Source organism: Ammospiza nelsoni, chromosome 20 (genome assembly GCF_027579445.1).
Source record: "Ammospiza nelsoni isolate bAmmNel1 chromosome 20, bAmmNel1.pri, whole genome shotgun sequence".
Taxonomy (NCBI): domain Eukaryota; kingdom Metazoa; phylum Chordata; class Aves; order Passeriformes; family Passerellidae; genus Ammospiza; species Ammospiza nelsoni.
The window spans coordinates 3,555,223-3,575,324 of NC_080652.1; the positions used below are offsets into that span (position 1 = coordinate 3,555,223).

The 20,102-nt window shown below is 44.9% G+C and overlaps 1 protein-coding gene across 2 annotated transcripts in view; it reads right to left on the minus strand.

The window, feature by feature from the left end:
• Positions 1–20,102, minus strand: part of TNC (tenascin C) — a 77,872-nt gene that overhangs the window by 27,661 nt on the left and 30,109 nt on the right. Inside the window, exons 4-12 of one of the 2 annotated variants that reach the window (XM_059486274.1) lie at positions 19,766–20,029; positions 18,666–18,781; positions 18,429–18,585; positions 17,589–17,858; positions 16,361–16,546; positions 15,536–15,625; positions 14,538–14,801; positions 4,009–4,281; positions 1,863–2,135 (exon numbers count right to left, since the gene is read on the minus strand). In XM_059486274.1, the coding sequence (XP_059342257.1) occupies positions 1,863–2,135; positions 4,009–4,281; positions 14,538–14,801; positions 15,536–15,625; positions 16,361–16,546; positions 17,589–17,858; positions 18,429–18,585; positions 18,666–18,781; positions 19,766–20,029 (1,893 nt within the window). The remainder of the gene's footprint in view (positions 1–1,862; positions 2,136–4,008; positions 4,282–14,537; positions 14,802–15,535; positions 15,626–16,360; positions 16,547–17,588; positions 17,859–18,428; positions 18,586–18,665; positions 18,782–19,765; positions 20,030–20,102) is intronic. The other variant, XM_059486273.1, reaches the window with a different exon arrangement.

Consider the following 20,102-nt stretch of genomic DNA (forward strand, 5'->3'; position numbering starts at 1 on the left):
ACCACTCCATGCACTTTGGGTTGATCGTTTCACATGCTGTGCGGAACGCCCACCAGGGATGCAAATGCCTCGGGAGACATTTGGGTTTAAGGAGGACAAAACTGACATGCAGGAGCCTCTCCAGGCTGAGAACCACATGAAGGCCTCTCTCCCACCCCCAGCAAAGCAAGTGAGGGTGGGATGAACAACTTCATTCAAGTTTAAGTGCAGAGATGCTGAGTGAAAGACATCAACCATCTGGAGCGAGGCAATTATATATACACTGAACTTGCAGAGGGGTGTGTATATATAAAGAAACCATCATGGTTTACTACTGCCTCCCTTAATGCTGGGGGCACTTTTCCAGCCTTTTCCATTGCCACAGACCTTTTTCCAAGCCCTCTCAGTGCATTTCAGCCTCCCCTCATGGTTGGAAGGATCCATGCTATAATTCCCCAAGGGAACGATGATGAGTTGGAGCCACGTTGTAGAGCAGTTTGGTGGACAGCAAGAGAAAGGAGAGTAAAAAGCAAACCTGGAAGGTGAAACAGTGAAATACCTGTGGTTGCCATGGCTGTCAAGGTCTGCCCACCTTGCCCATCAATTACCCCATGGAGCTGGACTGTGTAATTAGTGGCAGCTTTGAGGTTGGTCACTACAGAGTGCCGGGAGTCCCCTGGCACTGTGAGCACCAGGGAGTCCAAGGGGAAGTCAGAGTTCCTGACTTCCAGAATAAAGTGGTCAAAGGCCTTGTCCTGTGCCTCCCAGGCGAGTGACAGGCTGGCTGAGGTAGGGTTTGATACACTGAGTTTGCTAAGGAGAAGTTCCTCTACTACGGGAAGAAAAAACAAATGGAAATGTATCACAGTTATTAAAAGCCAAAGCAATAAAATAAATTAATAAGAAATTTGAATTCACACGACCATGGGTCACAAGGGTCACCCAGCCTTGTGTTTCCCCATGTTTCCCATATTCCTGCTGCTACCCTGACCCTGCCACCCATCATCAAATGAGAATATTCACAGTCTGCTGCTGCTGGAAATTGATATTGTATTCTCTGATAGCTGAGATTGGATATTTTGCTTTCTCTGACCACATTACTCCATTCCTATGACAAATCACTACAGCAACTTTTCCTAGCGGGGCAAAATTTGGTGGAGGTGTTTAACAATCACAACAAGAGCCATTATCTGCCTACAATATCAATGTTCTGTTTCTGTAGTCCAGTCCTCACTTCCCACTCTCATCCTGAACATTTGACTTCCCTGCCATTTCTGGGAAAGCTGTCAACTGTAAAACCTTGAAATGTTCAACCTGCCAACAACTCAGTGCCTGCCTATTCCCTTCTCTGACATCAACTCAAATGGACTTTTCAATCTCTCACCCAACACAACCTGAATAATTGAATCTAAATTCAAGCCATGAATGTGCCTTGCAAGATTGTGTTGGCACAGACTGAAATGTGCCTGACATCTTTTGGGTAAATCTGTGTCTAGAAATCAGCTTATTTGAGAGAAGCTATGTCCTCTCTGAGCTGTGGGACAGATGCACATGCAGACTGAAAGGTGAACGTAAGGAATCCTCTCCCACTTGGTTCTTGGGATATTTGCTTTGCTTCTCTTCTGCCTCAGAGGCTGCCCCATGATGTCTAGACTCATGGTGTGAATGAAATCCCAGCACAATGGATTGCCTGGCTTTGCTGGATGGGCTGCTGGCTCAAATTCAAACATCCCCAGCTCACAGTATTTCTGGTTGATCTTCCTCGGAAGGCAGAAGGTTGGGAAATGGGTGGGCTGTGGGGTAGCTGAGGGCAGGGAAGGGGGCACAACCTGTAAGGAAGAGTTCGAAAAAGCAGAGTTAGCAGTGAGGTAGGTTCTGTGTACCTGTGGTAGCTGCAGCACTGATTGCCTGTGTGCGGAACCCGCGAGAGATCCCGGAGAGGTAGACAATGAAATCAGTGCTGGGAGAAAGCCCTGAGATATGAGCAGTCCTTGAGTTGCCCGACAGGTTGAACTCCATGGGCTCCAGCAACCTGTTAGAATCAATAATTTCAATGGTAAAGGCGTCGAAGTCGCCGTTGGAGGCTGTCCAGGAGAGGTTGAAGCTTTCGGGGGTAATGTCGGAAACCGTGAGCTCAGCAACGCCGGGCTGCTCTCCTGGGGAGGGAAACAACACCCGTCAGAAGGGCCCCGGCCTCCTCCTGCTCTCAAAGGCTCCTCTCTGCCATGCTGGCAGCGCTGCCAGCTGGGCAAGGGCATGTGAGTAAAAGCTTGTTATGAGCAGACAGGTACTAAGGGGAGGAAATTAAATTAAAGCATCACAAAATGTTAGATAAGAAAAAAAAAATTAAAATAACATTTAAAACTATGGTTATTTTTCTTTCCCAGCCGTGTCTTTGAGGTCTGAGCATGAAAGCAGATGCAGAAGGACTGTCTTGAATGCCCCCGGGGCATTTGGAAAAGACGGCTTCCAGTTTTAGGAGAAGCTAAAACCAAAGCTGCTGCTTTATCCAAAGGAAAATCTTGTGTTTTGTTTACTCTTCTACTTTCCCTTTCAGCTTAAGTCTGTGAAAGCTGGCTTGTAATTTCGGAGCTGGAGCCAAAATGCAAAACAGGGAGAGATGCCTTGGGGCTTCTTCCTCTCTGCAGACATCCCCACAGCGTTACAGGAAGGTTCAGATATTTTTTAACAATTGCAAGTCCCCAGAAGGGAAGATTTTGAAAAGCTGGCTGCTGAGCTTGACCCAGAAAGGGAAGGGAAAACCTCAGCAGGGCATTTTCTGCTGTTTTCACCAGGGTAAAGGAAGGGAGCACATTGCATATTTAGGCAGGACACCCATGATGTGTTTCCTGCTCGGTCTCTTTGTCCAGCACATTGCTCTGCTCTCCTTGGGCATCTGCTCCCAGCTCCTGGGGAGGACTCTCAAAGCTCAGCACTTCACTGGGACACAGCACAGCCATTCCTGCCCAAGCCAGGCTGCTCTAGGCTCCACAGAAACAAGCAAGCTCTGCTGCACTTCATGCTTTAATTCTGATTAGTTCTCACAGGTGCTTTCATCCCTTTCTGGGCAGGGCACCATGTGCTGGCACCAGCCAGCTCTGGCTATCTCACAGGGACAGGAGGAGCAAAGGGCTGAGGGGGAGCCCAGAGGCAGCAGAAATTGTCTGATTTTAATAATTTCTTGTAGAAATTATCAGAAGGAAAGGCCACTGGTGCCCCTTTAATGCCAATTAATTCACACTGTTCATTTTGGTTATCATAACACCTGGGAGGATCAGAGAGCCACACAGCAGAGATGTAAACATACATTTATCTCTCATGGTCAAAGCCTGCGATAAGCTCTTATTTCAAACTGTTGAGTTTCATATGATGAGCCAGAAAATTATTTTGGGGCCCTTGATGAGCTTCATGCAAGCTCCTGATAGCACAGAGCTCACCTGCCTCCCTTCAGGCCAGTTTTGTGTCAGGGTAGTTCGGATGAATTTGCTTTTTTGCATTATATCTTTTTCAGGCCAGACTGTTTCATGATCTTAGATTGCTTAATGCACTTGATTAGTCTGATTAGGAATTAATTTGTGTCCTTTCCTATATGAGAACATACGGAAGGTGTTTTCCTTGCCCTGAGTCAGGTACACACAGCTTTACTGAGTCTGAATTCACACAGAATTTCAGAGGCAGCTTCTGAAGGGTAAAAGCTGAACGCTCTCAGGCTTTGATTATCTGGGCTGATAGAGGAATGATTTTTTTAACTTTACCAGGCAACCTGGCCTTTCCCAAGCAGGTACAACATCCAGCTGGGTTTTGCTGTTAGTGTCAGCCGGGTAAGTGAGGAAAGGGAACAAAAAAAGGGGAAAGCAGGCAGGGAAGGGCTGCACCAGGGCACTGAGAAGCCTAACCATGAGGCATTTCCATGCCAGAGATGTTCAGCCAAGCTCTAAGGAGCTCATGCAAGGCTGTCCCAGCCAGCAGGACCTGCCCAGCACTCGCAGGAGCTCACATCTCTGTCACAGACAGCTGCAGGGAAGGTACCTGTGGTGGTCTCAAGAGAAATGGGCTTGCTCCTGTGGCCCCGAGCGAGCCCCTGCAGGGTGATGGTGTAAGGAGTGCTGGCCTTGAGGCCGGTGACATTGACAGAGCTCAGTGTTCCCGGCACTGTGACATTGCGGCTCTCCTCGGGGCTGCCAGCCTCCTGCACCTGCAGCACAAAGCTCTCAAAGACCCCGTCTGCTGCTGTCCAGGTGAGCTGGAAACCATCCCAGCCAGGCTCTGACACTGACAGCTCCCCCAGCTCGGGCTCCTCCTCTGGATAAGGACAGAGAGGCAAGCTGTTACTTGGGTTGAAGAGTGGGGCTGTGTCACAGACGTCTTCTATGGAAAATCCTTTCCTTAGCGTTTTTCCTCCTGAGAAGCTGGGAGGCCTCAGGAACAAAATGTAAACAATGATTATCTGCTGCTGTGGAATGCAACAGGTGCATCTGTGATTGGTCTCATGTGGTTGTTTCTAATTAATGGCCAATCACAGTCAGCTGGCTCAGACTCTCTGTCCGAGCCACAAGCCTTTGTTATCGTTCTTTCCTATTCCATTCTTAGCTAGCCTTCTGAGCAAATCCTTTCTTCTATTCTTTTAGTATAGTTTTAATGTAATATATATCATAAAATAATAAATCAGCCTTCTGAAACTTGGAGTCAGATCCTCATCTCTTCCCTCATCCTCAGACCCCTGTGAACACGGTCACAGGGCTAACGTTGGATTATTTCATGAGGTTCTGTCGGTTGATGTCGGATTATTTAATGAGGTTCTGTGTTAATGAATTTCACATTTAATCAGGGCCACAGAGATGCCCCCCCTGCATTTACATTATCAGCTGCCTCAGATAAGTTCAATAAAATCTCTTTGGAGGCATGGCAAAATGCAACAGTGAGAGAAGAATTGTAATAATTAACAAATATTGGGAGGCTGCCCACAGAAAGCAGCTCATAGAGAATCTTACAGCTGTGAGCGCTTTATCAGCATTAATTAAACTCCCTATGAGATAAGTAGGTATTACTGTAACAACTTTACTCAGTCTGATACACTGAGTTGTGAAACAACTTTACTTCAGGGCCATTCTGAAGTAACTGTGTTGTAAGGGTAGGAAAGGGTATGGTTTAGAGTAGTTGGGATTCAGGTATGTTCAGATATTTATGTTTTTCAGATTCAGATATTTATGGTTTTAATGGGATTCAGATATTTATGTTTTTAATTGCATCCACTTGAAGGATGCTGCTTATGCTTCCAAACTATTTCTAACACAAAACAACAAAGAAGAGGAAAATGCCTCCATGTCTGCATGTCTTTAATGGATTTATCTTCTTTTAGCATATCATTCTATCCACAAAACCTTTCTGTGGGTGGAGACAGCACTTTCAGAGTTACTGATATTAATCTAAAATCAAAATGTTCATTCACAGAAATTCAGATTCTCACAAAACCCCACAGGGGTGGCCAAGGAAGCTGAGAGCCATCAGAGGTAACTCTGCTGCTGTTAAATCTGAAAGCTGAGGTCATTTGCCCAGCAAGAATGGAAAGTTCTTTGTTACAAAGGAAATACAACTGATTCCTTAACATTACACAGTCAGAGGTGAAAATGATAGAGCACTGCCTGGTTTTTCTACCTGGAAACTCCTGTGTGCTCTGTCACTGACCTGTGGCCTGTGCTGATTTTCTAGCACCCTTCTGATTTATTTGAATTGTTGCACATAAGTGTTACAGTAAGAACAGAGTGTCTCTGAATAATCCCATTCTGCATGACTGAGAATTCATAGGAGATGCTGCATGCAGGGAAATGGATCTGATTTCTCAATTGCAAACTTCAACTTCATGCATATTGTAATACAGTAGTTAAGGGGACCCTGGAATAAATGAAATTTAGGCTCAGCAGCATCACTCATATGGAGTTTCTCCTTGTAAAACCAGTGTGATTATTGCATGACTGCTCAAAGCCTCAGGCAGGCAGCTGGGGCTGGATTTCCAGAGGTTGAGCACTCATATATCATAACAATCTTCAGTAAAATTCATTAACAAATCAGTAAATTGCTACTATTCAGGAACACAAGTTATGTTGAGCTTTTTCCATCCTGTTAGAAGGAAAGAGATTGTTTATGACATTATGAAAATGTTCAATAACAATAAAAGAAATTTATTAATCCAGAGCTGTCTTCCCTTATCAGGAACAGAAAGGAGATCCATTGAGGTAAAATATGAATTCTGTCAAAACAAGACTGTTATCTGGAAAAGAGAAAGCAGACAGCAAGGGAACTGGTTGTATCAGAGATCACAATCTGTTGGTGGCAACAGAAACAAATAAAAAAATACATTTCCTTAAAATTAAAGGGAAACTAAAATTACAGTGGAGTTAAATCTTTTAAATAGAAGCTTGGTTATAATAAGTAATGCAGGAACTATCACAGGTTGAAAGCAATTCTGATTTCTCTGAAAATGCTCAGTTTCGTTCTCCTCCATGATGCAGAGCCCCTTTCCCTGCCATTTGTTGCTCATGCATGTCTGACAGAAAAGCAAACAACCTCTTCTGCTCTCCAGGGACCAAGGGGTTCTCCTGTGGAATCATGAACCAAACAGGATTGCTGAAGAGCTCCAAAATCCTCAGCCATCCAGCACAGATGACAAAGCAACCACAGTGCCATGGTAAAGATCAAAGGACGATGTTTCTTAAAAAAAAACCCAAAAACCCAAACCAAAACCAGAGAGAACAAACCATGGGCAGGTGAGACTGCTCTAGCTCAGTGAAATAATCTTTGTATCTCTACATAAGTAGTTTACCTCCTATTGGGAATTTGGTTTTGAGGGATGGACAAGTGCAGTCCTTAGTCCCCAGATCTGAGCTCCCACCCTGGTGCTTTGGTCATTACTGAACTCAGCCCTGGCACCTCATGGAATTGATGGAACAGGGTAAGACGTGGGAGTTTTTGGAAGGGTCTCACAATCTTTTTTTTCTCTCTGGCATCACCACTTCCATGCCAAACTCCTGCTGTGTTTGAGCACAATCCAGACAAGCACATGCAGCATCTCTCTGTTCCCACATCCTTTATCAGCAGCAGATGCATCAACATCTCTCTTTGCATGCAATTTGAAAAGAGAGGTTTGATGCTGCAGCACCTTCCATTGTCCATGCTGCAACACCCCAGGCTCTCATTCCACAGCTGTAAGTTTCATCCCATGCAAAAGGAAGAATAAAGCAGCCAAGAGGAAAAGCATCAGTTACAAAGCCTAAAATCCCTACCAAAGCCACATGGAAATGAAGTTCTGGATTTTGAAGCAGAAAGGGAACAGGTGGCTGTGAATCCATGGGAAATACCTGCAGCAGGTAGAGCTTCCAGGGACCAAGAGAGCTGGCATTGGGTACTACCATGAGGTTAATCTGGCATTGTGTGCCAGCTGGGAGATTGGGAATTTCTGTTTCTCAAAGATTTCCCAGCAGAAACAATTCCTGTGTTCTGTTTAAAGTGGACAGGCCTTTCAGAGTGATAGGGAACTGATCAAATACCTCATCCTGTGCTGCCCAGGACAGGGTGGAACTCCTGGAAGCCCTGGGGGTTATATTAAGGCCATGAAGAGCCCCAGTGATTCTGAGCTGGGTGAGTGAAGGGGGAATAAAAGCAGAGCAGGAGGCTCAGGGCTGGGGGATGTTAAATAACTGAGCAGGGTTGGTGCAGTGCTGGGAGGATCAAATGGTGTTTCTCTGAATGATTCTCCACGTGTAGTGGCCAGAAGTGCTAAAAAGTGCTAAAATTTCCTGATAATAACCCCCCAAACAACAGCTAACACCTGCTCCAGCACACTCTATGGGCTGTGCATTGGGAGCCCTGAAAACTAAGCAAGCAGAGGAGTTCTCCTGGTTTTGGAGACTGAAACCAGGCCTGGAGCAAAGGGAGCAGCAGCACACACAGCCTGGTTCTCACAGAGCCACCCTGAGCAGCAACCAGAGAGGAGCTGGAATGCTTCCAGCAGGGAGCTGGCACATCCTCAGCTGATGGAAATCAGTTCTCTTTGATTACTTCCAAAGAACTTTGCTCATTTACATCACATTGGAACCCTCAGTATCCAAACAGGTCCTTTGTCTTTCCTACACCCATCAGTGAATGCTCCTGACACAAACCATGGAGGGAATTCATGCCAAAAATCACAAACACATCCAAACTCAGGCTGAGAAATCACAGCAGAAACATGCTAAAGCTCCTCATATCCCACCAAAAACAGTCTTGGAAGAGTTATCCATTGTGATACAGGCAGAATAAAGTGGAGAGGATGCACATTCTTGCCTAAAACTAGGATAGAAAGAACTTAAAGAATATTTCTTAAAGAATATTTCTTATAGGAAATCCAGGAATGGAAAGGGGAGACATGCTGAATGATCTGTGGATATATCCTGTAGAACAGTCAGATTCTGGAAATCTGAGAGCTGTGGAGGTCACAGGCAAAGAGTTTCTGATGCCAGGCACAAGGCACCAGGCAGGGGATTTCTCTGACATGCAGAATTATCTCCTCATTAGTGGGAAGCCACATCATTTCACACCTCGGTGACTTCCTTGCTTTCATGCTCCACTTGCATTCAATAAGAGAGAGCAAGTCATCGAGCACCATCCATCAGCTCAGCGCAAATATCTGCTCAGGATTCATTACATGTCTCCAAATTCACACGTCCGTCACAAAGAAATACATTTCCAAAGGAGTAAAATCAATTAGAAATGTTTTCAAATGGATGCAGAAATGTTAGCTTGTAAATATTCTCTCAGGTTAACTACAGGTGTGGAAACATTGTTTTCTGCTCACCTCTGGGAAGAAGAAAAGCCTGTAAGGCAAAGACTGATTTATATTTATATATAATATGGATATTTATATTTACATCTGGCATTAATAGTCTTGATTTAGGTAAGAAATGCCTTTAAATCACCCCAGACATGATTTGAACAGGCTCTGCCTATGCTGCATCCTGGAGATAAGCGCATTTCCATCACACCAGCACAGCTACAATGCTCACCATTGCCATCATCCCCTCTTTCCCAGTAAACCCCTGTCAGAACTGTTATCTGCCTGCTCCAGGGCAGCTCGTGGAACCATTCTGCAACTCCCAGCTGCTTGTGCATCAGCAGGTGCCAAGCAGGTCTTTCCTGTTCTGGGAACAGGCAGAAAATTACAACATCAAGAGCAAGGGCACTTGTTTAGTCTAAAAGTTGATAATTTAACAGGCACAGAGGTGGCTGGGCTTTGAGGGGCTGGTGTTCCAGATTGCAATGCAAGATGTTTTCAATTACCATCTGTTTGGCAGATTATCTTTGTCAAGTGGGCAGTTTGCCTTATCTCTCTCTTTGAGTGACCACAATCACTCCTCCCTCGGGAGGGGACATTGCTGATAACAGCTATTGAATGTCCCTGCATGGCTGATAAGAACTGTAACATCCCATGGTGAGATGCTCTGCCCAGAGGGAGGAGCCAAGCATTGCTACCCAGATATAATCCAGAGGTTTTGAGACACCAGCACGGCTTTCTGCACTGGATTACCCAGAGGAACAGCAGCTGCCTCTCCTTCCACTGGATCTTCAGAGGAAGAATACATCCTTCTCTACAGGATCCCTGCTCCAGCAGAACCACCCCTGACACTGCAGGAGGGCTGCAGCCACATTTCCAATGGCACTGCCACCAACACCCTGACCCACAGGGTGTCAGGCTGGGTTCTGACTCTGTCAGTGTTGTTCTAGTGCACTGCATTGTTCATTTTATCCATTTATTATTTTCTTCCCTATTAAAGAACTGTTATTTTCTCCTTCCGTATTTTTGCCTGAGAGCCCCTTAATTTAAAATTTACAGCAATTCGGAGGGGTGGGGAGGGTTTATATTCTCCATTTCAGGGGAGGCTCCTGCCTTACTTAGCAGAATCCTGTCTTTCCAAACCAAAGATGGGCTTTGCTGGTCTGGGCTGGGCTTTGCTGGGCTGGGCTTTGCTGGGCTGGGCTTTGCTGGGAGGGTTTCTGCTGAAGACAAGAGTGGGCAGCCCAGTGGGGAGGAGAGAGCAGCAGTGCATCCCACAGGGACAGCTCCCCCTGGGAAACTGAACCTTGAGCTGGAAACTGAAGATAAAACCTTCAAAATACAAGAGGCAACATAAAATTAAGGTGGCATTACACTCCTGATGTACTGAGGGTGTGTGAGAGAACCCTGTGTAAGATCAGTCAAAGCTGGCCCCTCATTTTCCCTGACTACCCCACAAATCTCCCACATCCCTGCCTGTTCTAGCACAGCCACACAAGGATGTGGTTACTCCAATCTAGATGGAAAATGCAGCAGTTCAAGTACATTATATAAAACCTGAGGGACCAACCTCCTGTGTGAGATTTGAATCCAGAAATTTGCTGGATTCACAAGTGGATTTATTTTATTGTGCCAACTTTGGCAGCTACATGGAGGTTGCTATGTACAGGTTGTCCCATGGAACACAGGGAATGTAATTCTGAATATTACCTTGGACTTAATGATTCCACAAATGAATTTGTGGGTCAGAAAGAATGGTTTTCCTCTACCACAGATATTAACACTCATATATCCCACATAATTCATGTGTATCAGAGGAATATGTGGCTTTGTGTACAAACAAGCAGGAGATGGACAAATATGAATACTTGGAAAATACTCTGATACCACAGAAATATCAGTGTTCTTTGTTTAGCAGGCAGAATGCTGTAACAGATAATGGAAAATCTGGAAAACAATCAAACTGTAGAATAACAAGAACAGTGAGCTCAAACACTTGATTTAACAAGAGATGGGCAGAAAAAACAGAGAGCTCTGGGAGCTTTAGGTGGCTGGGTGACAGCCAGAGAATGATTCACAGTGGTGAGATGAATGAACAGAGATAGAAGCTGAAAAGGGAAACTGGATGGATAAAAACCATACACTCCTTCCCAGGCTGGAACACTTCTTACTGTCAGCTGAGGAAATAGCTCAATATCTCTTGGTAAAATCTCCAGGGTGAGCCTGGCCTGAATCTGTCTGTGGAGTGGTGTTGGCCTTTTGAGGAATTCCACTGGAATGTTTCTCTGGTGGTTTCACTAAAAAGGAAACTTGTGACATTTCCCCAACTCCTTGGGATAAAGCAAGAAGTATTCTGGATTATTTCTTGCTTCTGAATCTGGGATTTTAAGTTATTCCCTAAGGGAATAACCTCAGTCGCTTTCCCAATCTCTTGATGACCCAACAAGATTTTCTTTTCAGCCCCCTTTGGCTAAAACACTTTCCCCTCTCTTAATCAGCTGATTAAACTGGGCTTGCAGTGCCTGTGCACCTCTGAATTTCATTAAGAAATCACTGCAGCACATCACAAACCAGAAATACTCAGAAATGGAGTAGCTACCTCTAAAAACTGAACTCAGGCTCCAGGTGCTCTCAGAGGAGGAGTCAGCTGAACAAATGGACAATCTTCCCTGGCAAATTTAGTTTCCCAGTGCTCAGCACTGCATGCTCCCATGGAGCTGGCTCACCTAATCATTCTTGATGATGTTTCTTTGAGTTTGTATAAAAAAGGGTGGTGCAATCTGAGCCTTGGAGAAGCCAGGAGAGGAAGAGGGGCTGACGCACACCACGGACAAGGGCCTTTGGTAAACAGCATAAATCTTGTGGAAAACATTCAGCAGAATGGAAAAGTCACTTCTCCAAGGCATGCTCTGCTGTTCAAGCTCACTCCCAGAGGCAAGACAGTATCACATCCACGATCCATCAAGAGTTGCTGCACAATCTGGGTCCTTCAGCAGAGGAATTTGAGCTTGGCTCTTGGCTTCTCACTCATTTATCTCCTCAGGCCTCTCATGCATTGCCTGATGTATTGGCATCCCTCCTGCTCCAGGCCCCACATTGTGCTCTGCAGGCAGGGCTCCAGAGGCAGAGCAGGACAGAACAAAGCTCAAAGCTGCAGTCTGAGTGCTGGGGACGTGCTCACCCTGCAGATGAGCTGCTCATCTGCTGGGACATGCTCAAGGCAAGGTCCCTCCAAGGACTAAAATGTGTCCTTTTCTTTAATTTCTGAGTCAAACCTTCATGCAGTGTCAGGTGGGACCCTCCTGACACCTTCACTAATAACAGAAAGGGGTTTCCTGTAGTAACTCAGCTTCCAGAGGAGCAGAGTGCTGGTCTCCAGCCCATGCCTAAAAACCAAACTATAAACCTCTCCAGCCTATAAACCAACACACCTTGGTTTATAGGAAGTGTTGGTTTGGAGGCTTCAATCCCAGCTCCCAGGGGATCTCTGGGCAGGAAGGGCTCTGCTGTGACACTTCCATTACTCCAGCACAAAACTGCTGTGGATTCCTGCCACAAGACTCTAAAGCTGTGTGGTCTGTTCCCCTCAGGACCACAAGGTCCCTCATGGAATTCTCCTGCATTCCTGATGCCTCTGGAGCACAAAAAGCCTCTTTCAGGGAGCTCCTCTGGGTCAGGCCTCAATGCTTGCATTAGGGTTACATTACATGGAGTTACAAGAGACAAGCAAGCAAATGGAAATGTGAAATATTCAGTGTTTCCTTTTCAGCAAAATTTAGCCAACTTCACTCTGTAATTGTTGCCATCCCTTGAGTGCAGGATCAGGAATATTAGTTAAAAAAGATTTTGCCACTTGAGTTGCACTTCATCCATGTGAAGGGACAGAAGCAACAGTGCCTTCCATCCTGCATTATCTATTTTGTGATGTGTCCTTTGCTAGAGGTTCACGAGTTCTGAATGTTTCAGCTTGCCTCCACAAGAGAGGGCAAAACAGGATTGTTTGGCTTCAGCCTGAGGACTTGGGACCTCCCAAGTGCTGGAACATGGATAAAGAGGAGTGTCCTGAGGGTAGATGGAAAAGCAAACTGAAGAGACCACTTATCTTCCAGAGAATTTCTGCTCCCTGTGCTCTGTGTTTGGATTTGTCCATTCCTGCTCAGCAGAAAGGTCACAGAGCCAGGTTATGTCAACTGCTCCTCCCTGGAGCCCACTGCAGAGCCCTCTCTGTTTACTGCTGCTCTGAGAAAAGACATAAAACAAATACAGCAGCCAGACGAAGGTATTTCTAAAGAAAAAAAAAAAATAAAATAAAAGGTGAACCAGGAAAAAGAAGCCACCTTGTGAAGATTTGGAAGACGATGCTGCAAAGACCAGGCTGTGAGATTCCACAGCACATTATTTCTGCCTCTTCACCATCTCTGCAAACTTCCTTGAAACCTCTCAGTCTTCTAACAGAGAAAGTTGGAAAATTGAACTCTGCTCACTCCTGCCACACAAACCTACAGCTTCCTTTTTTCTGTATGTGCCTCAGGACTTCCTAATTTTTCCCTGCACTGGACACAGGCCTGACTTAGGCACCAAATAACTCATTCAGAACTGATGGTTTCCAGACCACGTAACTCTCTGATGGATTGCTGTCTCTATAAAGCATTCAGAGGTTGTGCTGGTGTGAGCATTGCCAGGGAATATGAGCCCAGCTTTGATCTGTGTAAATTATTAAGTTAAGCTGTGTAATTATTAATTTGTAAAATCCACACTGTCTGACATGTGCTTACCTCACAGATGGTCACTGGGGAGAAAAGCATAAACACCTTGGTGTCTGCTATGGACAATAGCTGTAGCCCAGCTGATTGTGATTTCACCATCTCTGCTTGCTTAGAGCAGATTGAGGCTTTGCCTCACAGGATTTAGGCTGAGAAACCGAAAGATTCAGGACTTATTTGTGTTCTATACTGAGATATAATTGTCTATGCAACAAAACTTGGCTCAAAATGTTTTACAAGGGATAAAACCTTGTTCAGTAAGTCATCTGATAGTGGTCAGTGGGAGTGGTTTGCACAAATGGAGATGGCAGAAACAGACAAATATAAGTCACAGTACCCAGCAGAAATGGTGGCTTGGACCAGACTGGGGCAGAATCGATTCCAGTTTTGGATGAGAAAACTGAAATGGGGCAACATCAGAGTCCCACTGGCCCTGCTGAGGGATGATGACCTGCTGTGAAGAGAATAAATTAGGCAGGAACAAAGAAAGTTAAACACATTCTTCTTGCTCTTCCCCTTGGGTTTTTGGCTGTAGAATGCAAAACATGTTAGAAGACATGATGTACAAAAATACCCAGCCTAGCCTAAAACAAAGAATGAGTTCTGCACCCACGCAGGACCGGTGGATGAGCTCCTTGTGAGGCCTCTCAAAGGATGAGCAAGAAATCACTGGGAGCATGGAGGTGAGGGAGCAGCAGGGAGGGACACACAGAGATGGATTTAGCACCAGTGAATCCCACCCCCAGCACATGAAAATCCCTCTTGAGCTTGGGATGTGAAGCCACTTCCACAGAACCGCTTGGAATTAGGGGAACCGATTCGTTGGATTCAGGGATGTGAAATGGTTTCATATCTTCTGCTGGCTGGTAAACCCATCTATTCTTCACTCTCTCATGCTGGCAGAGCTCTGAAGGAAGTTCCCTAGATATGGATTAGGAAATCAGGTGAAGTTCTCCCTGGGCTAGTGACCACCAGAGGCTGTTACTCACCCGTGGAGCCCTTGACAGTGGTGGGTTTGCTCTTGTGCCGTCCCTTCTCTGCCAGCAGGCTGATGGTGTACTCGGTGCCTGGCTCCAGCCCCCGCAGCAGGAAGGAGCTGCTGTCCACTGGGATCTCCACCTCGCTCTTCTTCCCCGAGGGACTGGTGTAAACCAGGCGGTAGTGGTCAAACTTGGCCACGGGCCTTCTCCAGCGCAGGGACAGGGTGGTCTCAGTGGGTTCGCTGACTTCCAGGTCCTTGGGGTTATCAAGGTCTGCAAGTGAAAAACAAGCAAAGTTGAGGTGTCTCTGAAGTGCCTTGAGAGAGTTTTTCAGGCAGTTGTAGAGGAATATCTGTTGGAGTGTCAGTGGGTAGAATGGTTGGGATGGATGGAGACCACAGATCTCTGGAGCCAGGTCTGGAACTTGGGGTTTATTGCAAAGGGCCTGGGTGCAGGGCCCTGCTGGGAGCTGCCAAACACAGCTCAGAGCAGGCCCGAGAGAAGAGAGTGGGTGAGAGGGTAAGAGGGTAAGAGGGCAAGAGATCGAGGTTCCCGTTACAATACAATAAATCTTCTTTGTGTTGAATATTCTAATTCTCACTAACCAATCTAGTACAAGGTACAAATCCTATAGTATTTACATACAGCCTATAAAAATCACTACATTACCATACTGTGTTACATTTTAAACCCTAAAAACTCCTCTTTGGGCCCCTTCTGCCAAGCTCTGACCCTTGGGCCTTGGCCAGAGTGATCAGTGCAAGTATAATTATCATTAAGGAGCTCACCTGGAGATGAAACTCACAGAACATTAAGAGGAACAGGAAAAAGAAATGAGATTCAGAGGTCATGACCTTTGTTGGATTTTTTTGTTTTCCTTGAGGGAAAAAGTATCACAATGAACTCAAGAACTTTCTAAAATATCTCTTCCAGCATCTCTTAGAAATGCAAGAGTGGCTCCATCACAGGTGCCTCCTCCAGAGCTGTAATGGGACCAGGACACTCACCAGTGCCAGCATTGATGGTGGCAGGAGCACTTTCCCTGTCGTTCCTCACTGCTGTCACTCCAATGCCATATTCAGTTCCAGGCCTCAAACCTGTGAGATGAGGAGAAAAAATGTGAGTTCCTGTCCAGGGAATATACCTGCAGGCATTTATTGGAATAAGGAAGGCTGAATGGATGCAGAGTGAGAGATCTGCTTTCCTCTATGCAGACAATTGAGGTTTCTGTTGACCCTCCAGCTGACAAGCTGCAGACTGGCACCAGTGACTCCCACTTCTAGCACATGAAAATGCCTCTTGAGCTCAGGATGTGAAGGCACTTCCACAGAACTGCTTGGAATTAGGGGAACTGATTAGTTGGATTCAGGGCGCATGTGGAAGTGAAATCGTTTGGTAAATCCATTTTACATGGCTTTCAATTCAGTTTGGTCTACTCAAATTATAGAATCATGCAATAGTTTGAGTTGGAAAGGACATTAAAGATCATCTTGTTCCACCCCCTGCCATGGCAGGGACATTTCCCTCTGTCCCAGGTGCTCCCAGCCCTGTCCAGCCTGGCCTCGGGCACTGCCAGGGATACAGGGGCAGCCACAGCTGCTCTGGGCACCCTGTGCCAGGGCCTCACACCCTGCCAGGGAACAAGTCCTTCCTAATATCTCATCTAATTTCAAACTTGTAACCTCTTGTCCCAAAACAATGTGCTTGAGATCACTCAAAACTTGTTTGTACCCCTAATGTATGGTGACCACAAGCACATTTAATTCTCCATGTCCGTGCCCTGGGGTGACAAAAACAATGTGACACTAATGACAATCTCTCCATCCCCCTACCTGTGAGTGTAGCTCTGGTTGTGGCCTGGCTGCCCTTGGGCACTGTGATCTCCACATGGTCCCCACCAGAGATGGGGGCGAACTTGATTCGGTAATTATCGACATTGGCATGACTGTTCTTCCACTCCAGGGTGATGCTGCTGTCAGTCTGGGACACCCTCTTCAGGTTCCTTGGAGCATCCAGGTCTGGAATCAACCAAGCAATAAATAAATAATTAGGAATATTTCTCTTCTGACAGCAGTCTCTTGTGACAGTGCTTTTTAGAAGGTGAAATGACCCGTAAATCTTCCTCTCATATGATCCTGTGATGTCTTAACTACAAAAATCAAAGGTTTTCTAGCATGAAAAGTGAGTTCATCAGCTTCAGTTCAAGAAATTTAACTTCTATCTCCTGAGACAAAAATAATATTTTCACTTGTAATAATTTGTTTTTACTATAAAATGGGTTTGTGGAAAAACACACTTGGATGAAAACACTGTTTTCCTTTACAAAAACCTCAGCTTTCAAAAGGAAAGAAGAGCAAAGAACTGGTCATATCTAGAATTTCTGTTCAGTAACATCTTGCATTCATGGCTGGAAGGAACTCTAAGTCTCAAAAAAAGGTGAATATTATGGAGAAATTCTATGAGCTCTCATTTTTCTCCTACATTTCTACCTACAGTAGCCTCAAATCCTGTTCCAAAATCACAACTGTATTTAAGGATGAAAAGGGATGTAATTCACAGCTCTCTTAATGCATCAAGCCTTGATAACCTGCTAAAGGACCCACACTTGCCAAAAACATTCCCAGAATCACTGAGGAGCACAGTAAATTTATAAAAGAATGGCAGGAAATGTTTGCAGAACTGAAGAAGAAAAAAAACCCCATTCTCTGCTTCTAAACTAATTAGGCAAAGAGAAATAAGATGTAACAGGAACTACAGAAGACATTTAGCTCATTGGACAGACAAATGATTCAGAGGAATTTGGTTTTTGAAACAGGGATTTAGGGTAAAAGACACAATAACCTAGTTCCCATTTTAAAAATACATTTAGATTCTTGTGGGAGGGTCTAAATATTTTGGTGAGCCAACAATGCATAAAAGGCACACAAAATTATTCTCTACTTCCATGTACCACTAAAGCTGGGCTGTTTTTGTGTTGATCAGTAACTGCCAACTCCAGCAACAAGACACAAACAGCACAGGAGGATGGGTGGTCCCTGTGGCACCTTCCCAGCCCCTCACCTGTGACAAAGATTTCCTTCACAGGGTCGCTCTCCATGTCCCCTCGACGAGACACCAGAGTCACCTCGTACTCTGTGTGCGGCCTCAGGTTGCCAATGGAGTATTGGTTCTCATCTTCAGAGAGGTCAATGGTTGTCCTGTCCCCTGGAATGTCCTTGGGGCCATAAGTGAGCTCTACACCTTCAACTTCAGCCAAGGGTTTGGACCATGTGATGAGAGCTGTGGTGTCAGTGACGTCTCTGGCCTCCACCTGGCTGGGGGCATCAAGCTCTGTTACCAAGCAAAAGAGAAAGGAAAAGAGGCTTTAAAAATAAATATTGCCATGAAAAGCACCCATATTCTTATGCTTTTAATTGATGATTCAAAACAAAGTTTAAATTAGTATCCTCATTTATGCTCTTCCTTTGGTTCCTGTAGTTTTGGACTTCAGATGGAATCAATCCATCAGAAGCAAATCCATCAAAACTCCTTCAAACCGGAAGATGACAAAAGAAAGACAAGCAAGAGCCCTGAGAGCTTCCTCACCTTCACATGCTTTTCATGCAAATATCACCAGGATGAAAAAAATTCTAGCAAGGAATGCTAGTTCCTGCTGATGTACATCTTGAAAAAGGAATAAAAGTGCATGCTAAGCTGGACATAAATTTCCCTTCTGCTTCAAACAGGTTATGTGGAGAGGAATTATTTTTCCCTCATGTATTCTTTAGCATCTCACTATCTCCTTCCCCTGCTATTAACTCACAGTGCAGAGCTCGAATTTCTCTTTGTTTACAAACCCCCAAAGAGCAGATGTTGTGTTGGTGGCCAACTAAACCCAGACCAAACACAGGTTGTGCTTACTTGTGGTGATGACTTTGGACAGGCCTGGTCCTCTGGTGTTGTTCTTCACGATATGGATGGACACATTGTACTGCTGCCCAGGTGCCAAACCTGGCTGCATGTAGGATGTCTCTGGCCTTTTCAAGCTGCTGGTTATGTCACCATTATCATCCTTTTTCTGGAATACATGGGACAATCATTGAGTAAAAGCATAAAAATACAGGATTTTTCATTCTATACGTGAAAGTGCTTCCTCACCATATTACGGAAGACCAGCTCCCAGCCATCAAAAGAAAAATTCAGAGGGTCCCACTCCACCTGGACGGATGTTTCCCGAACAGATTTGAACCTCAGACCTTCTGGAGCAGGCAGATCTGTGGCAGAAGAAAGGGATATTCTCACATTAGTGTCAAATTCCCATAAATAGGGCACTGGGGTGGGACATCTTTCCATTTCTAGAAATATCTGCCAGATAGGGACCTGCAGCTGAGGTGGTTAAACTCTTCTCAGATCCAGTTCTTGTGGCTTTGGAGAGGCTTTCCTGAACTGGTTAAATGTCACCTTAGAATAAGAAGAATTTTACCCTCAAAATCTCTTTTTTGTGCCGTCTTGAAAGAAGCCTAGTGTTAACTTTGGAAGTCAGGAGAGCTGAATCCTGTCCCAGCTCTCCAGAAATGAGCTCAGTGACAGAAATCAAAGAGCACCTTTTGATATTGGGATGTTTAGATATGACAGTGATGTGCACAAAACAAAAAGATGAACGACAGATGTACAGACAGGCAGATAAAAGGTAAGATGTAGTAAATCACAGCAAAGATGCAAAACAAATGTAACCTCTATTTTAGCCAAAATAGTTTGAATTTAAGTGATTTCATATTGCTCTTTTATATGCTGTCACATTTTAAATTTTTTTCTCAGGAAGAATTACCAGAGTTTTTAAAATGAACATTACAGTAAAAAAATGCACATTATAATAAAGAAATGTGCATTTTTACAAAGAAGCCAAGGTTCTTAATTCACAAAGGCACCATGTTGGGAGACATTGAGAGCAGAAGAGCTTGCTTCTAACACAATCCCTGATATTGGAAAAAAGTAGAAAATGGAAGTACAGAAAGCTGTTTTTTCCAGGCCAACATTTGAATTGGAAGTAGAGAATACAAAAGAAATGGTATCCCAAAAATGGAATGTAAATCAATACATCTGAACTGAAAATAAAAATGCAGAAAAAATACCTCCAAGAAAGGGATGCAAGCCAACACATACAAAGTGAAAACAGAAAATATGAAATAAGCAACACCCCAAAAGAGAGATGCAAATAGAATAGACAAAAGGATGAATACAGGGAACATTAAACTCACATGTGGCTACCCTGGCGCTGACTGGAATACTCTTCTTGTTTTTCAGGATTGCAAAGACACGGATGAAGTACTCCACCCCTGGCTCCAGCTCGTGGATGGTGGCAGCTGTGTGGTTTCCTGGCACGGTGAACTGCATGTCCAAGCCCCCGCTGCTGGTGGGGACGTAGGTGACGAGGTACTCGTTGACGAGGTTCTCGTGCTTCCACTCCAGATTGACAGTTTTATCAGTCACGTTGGTCACAGTCAGCTCAGTTGGAGGAGACACTGGGAATGGGGAAAAAAAAAAAAAGCCAAGCCAAAGTTATAAGAAGTTCTCAAGGCTCAGGAAATAATGACT